This window comes from Populus nigra, chromosome 8 (genome assembly GCF_951802175.1).
Source record: "Populus nigra chromosome 8, ddPopNigr1.1, whole genome shotgun sequence".
Taxonomy (NCBI): domain Eukaryota; kingdom Viridiplantae; phylum Streptophyta; class Magnoliopsida; order Malpighiales; family Salicaceae; genus Populus; species Populus nigra.
In genome coordinates this window covers 17,246,645-17,256,491 of record NC_084859.1, presented here as the reverse complement: position 1 = coordinate 17,256,491, position 9,847 = coordinate 17,246,645, and the positions used below count along the sequence as shown (strand labels likewise).

Below are 9,847 nucleotides of genomic sequence, written 5' to 3'. Positions count from 1 at the left end.
TTTTTATCATTATTTTTTAATTGATATCAAGATGTCAAAGTTATTTTTTATTTGATCAAATATTAATTATTATTAAAAAAAATTCTATTGAAGTATGTAGCGCATAAGCCAGTAAAAAGGAGTAACATGCGAGTTTATCTTGTTACCAAACTATTTAATTTGATGAGTTAAATATTTTGATGGATATTTTTTTTCTTGCAAAGGGTATTTAGGCCATATTTGTTTTCCGGAAAGTAATTTTTGGGAAATCATTTTTCAAACTTTTCAGTGTTTGTTTGCCATTATGAAAAGTGGTCAATGGAAAACACTTTTCGGTCACACAGAAAATACTTTTCGGTTAATGGAAAACACTTTCCAGTTAAAGAAAAATTTGACTTGGTTTTCAGGAAAGTGTTTTCCCTTTTGACTGTGTTTGTTTTCTGGAAAGTGGTTTTCGGGAAATCACTTTCCAAACTTTCATGTGTTTGTTTGCCATCAGAAAAGTTGGTCAATGGAAAACAATTTCCAGTCAAAGGAAAATTTGGCTTGGTTTTCAGGAAAGTGTTTTCCTGGAAAATTTGGACGGAAAACACTTTTTTAGAAGTTGTGAAAAATTTAAAAATGTCATTATTTACTAATTATATCAAATTTGATCCTCAAACTTTTGATTGCTATATATATTTTGTTTTGAATATTTATTTTTTAATTTCATCTCTTAACATTTAATTTTTATATTAACTTTATTCTATAATTGTTATTTGTTTTTTCCTTATCATTTTTTTATTGAAATTTTTTATCTATCAAATTTGGTTCTTATTTTTTTGATTGTTACTTATTTTATTTGAAATAATTTATGAAATGTTAATTATTATTATTTTAATTTCTTCATCTTTTAATTTTTTTATTTTTTATTTGATCTCTATTATTTTGATTATTATTTATTTTATCTTAGATAACTTATGAAATTATAATTTTTTTCAATTTCATTCTCATTCAACTTTTTAATTTGTAAGATTTGTTCCTCATTATTTTAATAAACTTGAAAAAAAATAAAACATTAATAAGTTATTTTCCAGCTCATTTTTCATAACATAACCAAATACTGGAAAGTGTTTTTCAACTTATTTTTTATTACACTACCAAACATCAAAAAATACTTTTTTAAAATTTACTTTTCTCAAAATTCACTAAAAAAAAACTAATTTTTAGCAAACAAAAGGACTTAAAAACTATCTCATATAAATAAATAAATCAACAGATAAAATGTGAGTTTAAGTTAGAGCCGTGGAGTTGGATATGCTGGAGTCAAACTAGTCATGCAAATAGAGTAATAGACCGCTCCATCGATCTCTTCATCGAAATTTATAAGGAAAAGTCAATGATCACCCACCCCATTTTCGATGGTCTAATTCAAAACTATCACGATGCTGGAAAATTCTGATATAGTAGGCTGAAAGAAGACCTTCCAAAGTTTCTAACCTGCCACGCACGTCGTGTTTACCAAAAAGCTGTTAATTAACCATGCAAATGCAATGAATTCAAATAATAATAGCTCTGCGCATAAATTTCCCGTTCAATTTCTCTCTGCATGCCTGTATTCTTTGAATGTGTCTGCAATTCGTCAAATTCTTATCTAAAAAAGCACTCGGAACTTTGCATCCAAGCCGATTTTCCCGCGTCAGAGGAGTTGCATTCAAGCTTGATTGATTCATAAAGTGCAGAAAATGTAAGGATTTTCTTAGTTCAGTAGACTTCATTTTATTGGAACGAACAGGCTGTCAGTGTTGTCTTGTTGTAAACGCAGCAGAAGAAACCTTGGTTGTTTGAAAATATATCCCTTCGTTTATTTATTTTTAACCGAAATATATATATATATATATCTTCGGAGCTCACATTAAGTGTTATTTCCCCCCTTTTTTTCCATATATTATTTATTATATGCGATGGAGTTCTTGCCATACAAAGAGATCTCTCAGGAAAATCTTTACGGGTGAATAGTTTTTATTCTCTAAAAAATATATCTCCAAAAACAACAATGTTTCATCGGATAAATACTTGAGTGTACATTCAAGAAAAAAATTAGCAAAATTATGATCGAATTGGTATTCCTAAAACTAAATCCTAATTGATTATAGTATTTTTAGAAAGATGATGTTAGAAGTATTAGAAAATAATAAAAATTATATCCTGAGAATTTATCTAACAATTTAAACTATTGACTTGAATTAGTTTTTTGATATAGTATCAGAATATTAATGACCAAACAGTCACGAATTCAAATCTTATCATTTTTATTTATTTGATAAAAATTAAAAAAAATTAATATAATATTAAAATTTTGATAACTATTATAGATTTATATAAATTTAAAGTTAAAAATCTTTCATTTAAAATAGTATTTTAAAATATAATATAAAGAGATAGTACAGCACCATTAAATATCCTGCCTAACCGAGAGATTCGAAGAGATCAAATTTCGAAGAAGACAAAAAGATAGAAAGGACCAGATGAAAGCACCATCCGCGAAAATGACACCAAGAACGGTTGGATTTTTTTTCTTTCGTAATATGCGAAGAGATAACATACATGACCTCATTTATACTTCAACAAATTAGGTTGCTTATACGTTGAACATTTAAGAACACCAAAAACCCACCGGTTACAAGGACATCACAGATAACATGGAGCGGATAAAAAGAATAAGAGCTTGTTCGTCCTTGTGATTTTTATTTTTTTTAAAAAAAAACTAAAGAAGTCATACTTTTTAAAGTAAAAAGCTGCTTGTTTTATTGAGAGAGGATATTTTCAGAGATATAAAGTATAAAATGAATTTTAATCCGCATCCAAGAACAACTGTTATGGAAGGATTATCCATGAGTGTGTAAATAATAGTTTTGTGTACCTAACAAAAATCATTCTAGAAAGAAAGCTACTATATGCACTTGGGAGCTGACGGCGTCGTGACGTTTCACCACTCAGCAACATTACAATATTAAATGGTCACTGAAGATTTTAAAAGAAAAATCAATGTCTTGCTTGTGTGTGTGTGTGTACGTATATATGTAAATCTTCTTCTACTTTTCCTGCCTTAAAAGTTCTCTTTATGAAAATCGAACTTTGTAGAGGTCTTGCGAGAGAAGTCTAGAGCTAATTGCCTTAGCTCCTTCGTGAGTGCTGGTGCCCCACAGTAGAAGACTCCTGCACATAATTTACACACGAAGTTGTTTAGTTAAGTAATATTTCCTTTGTTCCGTGGACAAAAAGAAGAGAAAAACAAAGGCCCAACAAAAAGTAGGTGAGCAAGGTTAGCAGAACTGACCAATTCGAGAATCTGGATGCTGAAGGGCGATCTTCTTGTAGACTTGTCGCCAGATGGGTTTGGCAAAGTGTGATTTGACCCGTGTGCCTGAAACCACATCCACGCCACTCTTGGCATGGTGTAGCGACTGGAGCATGGCAATGAGAGCTGACCTTGCATCGCCTTCTTCATATACACTTGTGCAGTAGTTGTGCAATTCTATCACCTGCTTGTCATCCATCTCTGCCACCTCGTTCATTATCCCTTTGAACCACTCAAAGGAACCCTGTTCCCTTGTGACCCAATAGAAGTATGCTTTTCTTGTTTTGAAACTCTTGCTATTAATCTTGTTGTTCTTATTAGGCGTGGCTCTGCCACTTTCCAACGCATCCAAGGCTCCATTGTTCCCTTCATCCTTATCCTTGATTTTCATGTTGTTGATAATGTCCTTGACTATGCTGATCATAGGTGTGGCTCCGATGCCAAGCCCTACTAGTAGCACCACATCATATTTCTTGTAGTCTTGTGCCGGAGCTCCAAATGGACCATCAACTAATATCTTGGGAATGCTGTACATTAATTTAATCGCCACTTGTCAATGAAATTCTCAAGGCAATAAAATTGTGCTACTATTATCGATGATCATGCCATCGCTATTGAATCACTAACAAATTTTAGTCAAAAGTATATATATATGATTTTAATAGCTTATCATCAATTCAACACCTTCCACCAAGATATCATAATTAATTATTACCTAGGATTGTTTCCTCCTTGCATATCAGCTCTGAGTAATCCACTCTTCCCAGCAGTCGGAGGCTGACAAACCTAACAACCATTGAAAACATAAGAGATTGTTCAGAACCAAGCAAGAAGGGAATTTGGTTTGGCATGCAGCATATATAAATGTAGCTAACGACAGACCTCGGAGAAAACAGTTTTGAGTTGCCTCGTCCAATCACCGAGTGTTCGAATGTGCACGCTTAGGTAGTCATCTCCTGGTGCTGAAGTGATAGAAAATGGGTGCCTGTGTTCATACCAATTATTATGCATTAGTGTCGAAGGCCAAAATAATTGGGCGCTAGCTAGCTATCTGCCACAGAAATTAGATTCTTACCATTCAAAGGGAGAAACTGCAGCGCAGTTGACAAACATGTACTGCCCACTCTTGTATTTGAATCCTTGGGGCTTTGACATGTGCAATGCCAGGACGTTTCCCGGATAGACGGCAACCTAATAAAATGTCATGAAAAAGTAGTGGTCTTCAGTATTGTACAAGTTTTGCCAGTACTAGAATTTGAAAAGGAGTAGTGATCAATTCATAGAGACTTCATTGAATTAGACCTTGAGGATCTTAACGGCTCTGATGCTTGATCTGAAAGCCCTGATCAACCTTTCACATGCATAAAGAATAACCGGCACTGCTAGATACATCCATGTCTGCAGCACTCAAGAGAAAATGGAAATCGATTGTAAATGTACAAGAAATATCTGAAAGGTCAAAAGGAAGCAAATTCTTAATTTTAGTTTGCAAAGAAAGGGAGGAGTGAAGCACTGACCGTTTTCTGATACCATGCCTTTGTGAGGTAGAGGTAAATTCCATGGACAACAAGGAGAGTGTAGACAATAACGAACAGATGGTGGGAATACCAGAACGCATTGAAGCCAGTGAGTTTCTTGAGAGGTTTAGGCAGGTTGATTCTGTTACGCCGAAACCAAGGCGTGGCTAATGTGAATGCTATGGCCATTAGCACTACCATTACAACGCCTGTGATCCCCTCCACACCTTTCAAAAACCACCAGTAGTTTTCAGGCTGATCATCTCCAAAGTAAGGTTTCATAGGCTCGTATTCTTCTTCAGTGGCATGAATAAGTCGTGGAAAATCACACGTTATATGAGCCCCTGCATGTAATCCAATTCCAATGGCAATTCCTACTGCAATAACCTGAACAAATTTATAGCAAGTATTATTATATTTTTAAGATCACGCAGACTTCTCAAATACAAGGAATACAGAAGTCTCGTTACCTTATGGAAATTCAGATTGTCATCAAAAGGCACAGCAACACCCAATTTGGTCTTGTTTCTGAGCCAAGTAATGGTATTCCGGCAGACTGGTAGTAAAATCAAGGCCATATTGAATTTAAGGGTCTCTGCCCCTCCTTTGGCAACACAAACGCAATAGCCCATCACATCATATGCGGCCTTGTGCCGATATTGTATGAACTTGTAAGTAAATAAACCAGCGACGATTCCCATCCACAACATCATTATCCAAACTCTCTGCCAATTATCCATCAAAAAGTACTTCATCTTTTGGTACCATCTCTTTAATGGATTGTTTTCTTGTGTGGGCTTCAGCTTTTGGCTCAATAATTGACTCAGAACTTTGCTATCTCCAACTCTGACGGTTTGGTTTGGAGCTTGCAATAATAGTGTTTCCAAGTTATAAATCTGTTTATTGCCACCAAAACAAGAAATTAATTATGCCCGGAAAGATAAATGAACCTATATGATTGTTTAATTACACTTTTATGTACTGTACCATGATATATCCAGCATTATCTGGGTCTAATTCTTCCATGATTAGTGCTGCATACTCCTTGGCTTGTTTCTGAATGTTGGAAAGCTTGTTTGCAGAAGCACTTAGAGTGATAATCTACAAATAAATTTGATCCGGTCAATCACAGCTAGTAATGTTATTTAAGAAATAAAGTCGTTATATCAACCAAAATTAATTCATTCAGTTCATCTTATGTTAAAAAAAAAAAAAAAACAGAGATGCAAAAGTTTTTTTTTTTGTTCAGAGTTTGAACGGTGCTAGAATTTGATTTTTTTTCTTCAAATTAAATATTTTTAAATTATGTTTATATAAAAAATAAAAAATATTATTTTAATATATTTTAAAAAACAATCAATAATACACTATTAAAATATTCATTTGATCGCTTACTTCCAAAACTTCCTCTTCTGCTATTCTTCCATCAGCATCTTTATCAACCCTGCACATATTATCAATATTAAACACTTTAGAGCAGGCAACAAGACAGGCGGCAATCCCAAAGGATAAAAAGCGCTCAATCAATATTAAAAGAACGCAATGTTAATTGAAAGTATACATGTCAAAGAAGATCTGGAGCCTGGAGTCAAAGCTTTCATCGGAAATTTGATCCCAGAATTGTCTAAGCTGTGCCTTGTTAATTAAATCACTATTTATGTTATGTCTCCGAGCAAGTGCACGAAATAATTCTCCGGCAAATTCCTTAGAGTCCTTGTTCATACCTGCCGTGTATAAATATAGTGATCAATAATTAGCATCACAGTTAATTGAAGCAGGAGATTAACGAGAAAATTAATAGCCAACAAGGGTACTTACCTATGCATTCTCCAAACAAGGAACAGGGAAGGAGGCCACTGGTAGAAGCAGTAAGTTCTTGAAATCGCTTCTCAACAGCAGGCCATCCATTTCCAGTTTTGGTGGTAATGAACTTAAGTCCCTTCAAGGCATGAGCAGCAGCTGACTTATTCCTATCAAACCGTCTAGTAGATGTCCTTCTTGATAAAGAAGCAAAACGTTTTAGCTCCTGAGAGACCTGTCTGATTCTGGATGATGTGTTCCTAAACAGCGAAGACCGCAGCGAAGAGGAATTGTTACCCTCCAGGGCAGTCTTCGCCAGCAGAGTCAATTCGGGATCCTCATTAGCTCCCTGAACGCTGTGAACTGCCACAGAATCTTCACGAATATCCAAAGTAATCTCTACATAGGAAGATGGATCATCAGGAACACCGGAATTTACAATGGTTTCAGGAGGAATATTGAACCTCGCGCTCTTCCTTGAAGAACGTTTTTTATTGAGAGGTCCTCCTCCTCCTGATCCTAATGGCCCGCTGAAAGCTGTTTTGTCGCTTGCTACGCTTTCTGTGTCCGAGTTGTTCTCAGAATAAGCACCCCTCGAGTCCTCGCCTCTGATCATTTTGATTGACTTCACTTATCCTGCAAAACTTTTGCTAACACCAAATGGTTTTAAAGAGAAACGGCCGAGAAGGAAATATTAATTGTAAACCGAAAGTTGGTTGGTGTAGAAAATTTGCTATTGATAAAAAGTTGAGGGAAGAGGAACCGGATATATATACACGCCAGAAGGCAAGAAGAATTGAAGAAGAAGGTTGCTTTCAAATCCATTTAAATGTTTTATTGCACATGCACTCGAATACGCAAATACGACGAAGCTCGTAGGAAAGGTATTCTGGTCAAATCGTCATCAACGACCACCCCTATTATTTTCTTCTTTTGGTCTCTTTTTACTCATCTAACTTGCGCTAGCTGTAAATAAAATCTACATCCAGAAATTACTTGTATATATCTTCACCAAAGATTCTGCATTGAATTGAATTATAATGACTGCATTTAGATAGTGGGGTTGATTGATATATAATAGTGAATTACGGAAAGAGTAGACAAACTATATGCATATAATGGTAGTTTAAGAACCTAATTAGCTGGTAAAGTCCACTCTTGAATTACAAAAACGATAGTTGTTAGTCTTTATATATATATATATACACACTGCACAGTCACATAGCCACCTTCCATGGACTTTGCAATAACTGATGTCTTTTAATTTTTGGCATGCCTTCTAGATTTCCAAAAGAGTGGAAACATCATTATTTATATTTATTAAAAAGTGCTAGTTATAAAAATTGTTCTTTAAAGTAATTTTTATTTAGAAATATATTAAAATAATATTTTATTATTTTTTAAAATTTATTTTTAACAACAACACACAAAATAATCTAAAAATATTAAAAAATAATCTAAAACAAAATAAATTTTAAATTTTAACAAAAATAAAAAAGGTTCAATCTCGATACTAAACAGGTACTAAATTAATCTCTAATTTCTAAAATAAATTAGATCTACAGATTTATTCACGATTCCTCGTACAATATAGCACAAAGAGAAAAAAAAAAATCCATAGTGACCCGAGTAATAATGATCCATAACAACCAAACGAACATAAACTTTATCATCATGTAATCCAAAAACTTGAAACTTCGAATTATTAATATTAGAATGCTCAGGTGCTTAGATGTCCAAAATTATCTTCATTTCCATATACCAAACACATTATGACTTGCTATGTTCTTGAGATACGGACAATAATTATCCTAACCTATCAAGCTCGTAGGATAGGGCCAATTCTTGCACAGTAGCATCAAACACATCTCAAATTCAATTGTTCTTGAGATACAGACTAAACACGTACTAGTTTATCATGCTTCCGAGACAGGGTCAACACTCATCTCCAGAGCTCACACAAAGTTTAAGTAATGTAGCCACTAATCCAACATAAAATCATCAGTGGGCTTGCTTATGGTTGTCGTCGGTGCCTCTTTCATCTTTTGCAATCAAGCATGTGCTCGTGCCTTCCGATGTTGCTAATTTCTTTATCCTCCACTATCGTCCTCTGTCCGATTTCATTTGTTTATGCCTCGTTCGTTGGTTTGACCTGGTCTCATGTATCTTTCTTCTAACGAGAATTAAGTGATTGTTTATACACTACCCCGATCCATGGTTGAAAACCCGGATCGAGTTCAATTTGAGACCAGATCTGAATTTTAAAGCAGGAGCTCCAAATTGATTAATTTTGTTTTAAAAAATAATTAATAGGTTAAGGGTCAGTTTTTGACCAGGTTAATCAGATTTTTAAGTTTTATATTATTTTTTTTAATCTATATCGATTAAGATTCTGGATTGACGAGACAGGTTTTACAGCTATACCTTTGTTGAATCAACCTTCACGAAATAGTGGGGCAAAATCAATTTTTTGAAATATTATGACTAATTGAATTTTGAGCACCGAATTTAACTAGGAACTAGGAAATAGTGAGAACAATGACAACGCAAGGACAATTAGTGAAGTGTGGGATGTGATAACAGCTCTTCTTCAAAGTATCTATCAAAGCTTTGATTTCATTCAGTAATCCTCAGTTCCATTGAGAGGAGAAATATATTAGCTAATTAGTGATTCAATTGGGTGTGAAAACAAAATTGACGGTGACGTTACGCAACATATTTATTTTATTAAGCGCCGGTGGCTTTGCTTTTCGATCTTATGGCCAAAGGAATTGCCATTGCTAACACAAATAGACATGTGCACACAGAAGCCAGGCAATTTGACCTAATTGCTCCCCTTCTTATTCTTCTGCGATCATTGCACCATCAGTGTGAATCAGATCTCGAGCGTGTTTGGCAGTGTGATTGCGGGTGCTTTTCAAATAACTTTTCGTGCCAAAATGCTTGCCAACGATGTTTTTTTATTTTTTAAAAATTATTTTTAACATCAGCATATCAAAACGATTCAAAACGTACAAACCATATTAAATTTTAATAAAAAAAAAAACAAAAAATTTTCAAATTTTTTAGAAACGCGGCTGCAGCCGCGTTCGTGGTCATCTTGAACTATAGACATGCGCAAACAAGCGTCACTCTCAAATGAAAGCAAGGCAATGGGAATCGGTTGACCGACATGTGCCGATCGTCTTCTTTCTCAAAACGCGGATTCGCT

The 9,847-nt window shown here is 34.4% G+C and overlaps 1 protein-coding gene across 1 annotated transcript; it reads right to left on the bottom strand.

Annotated features, from left to right (window-relative positions):
- Positions 1-2,781: 2,781 nt before the first annotated feature.
- Positions 2,782-7,431, bottom strand: LOC133700592 (respiratory burst oxidase homolog protein D-like). Its single transcript, XM_062124160.1, has 12 exons — positions 6,655-7,431; positions 6,398-6,560; positions 6,232-6,280; positions 5,824-5,937; positions 5,307-5,732; positions 4,837-5,223; positions 4,622-4,717; positions 4,395-4,510; positions 4,202-4,304; positions 4,035-4,105; positions 3,299-3,846; positions 2,782-3,177 (listed from the first exon to the last, which is right to left on the bottom strand). The coding sequence occupies exons 1-12, from the start codon at positions 7,250-7,252 to the stop codon at positions 3,068-3,070; spliced, it is 2,781 nt and encodes a 926-aa protein (XP_061980144.1). The 5' UTR covers positions 7,253-7,431; the 3' UTR covers positions 2,782-3,067.
- Positions 7,432-9,847: the final 2,416 nt, after the last annotated feature.

What these genes read in the sequence shown, in the direction of transcription:
- LOC133700592 (XM_062124160.1), bottom strand. Translation starts at nt 7,252, where the DNA reads ATGATCAGAGGCGAGGACTCGAGGGGTGCTTATTCTGAGAACAACTCG. An exon ending in AGGCATGGTATCAGAAAACG is followed by an intron (nt 4,718 to 4,836) that starts GTCAGTGCTTCA and finishes TGAGTGCTGCAG; the next exon opens with ACATGGATGTATCTAGCAGT. An exon ending in GCAGTTTCTCCCTTTGAATG is followed by an intron (nt 4,305 to 4,394) that starts GTAAGAATCTAA and finishes GTATGAACACAG; the next exon opens with GCACCCATTTTCTATCACTT.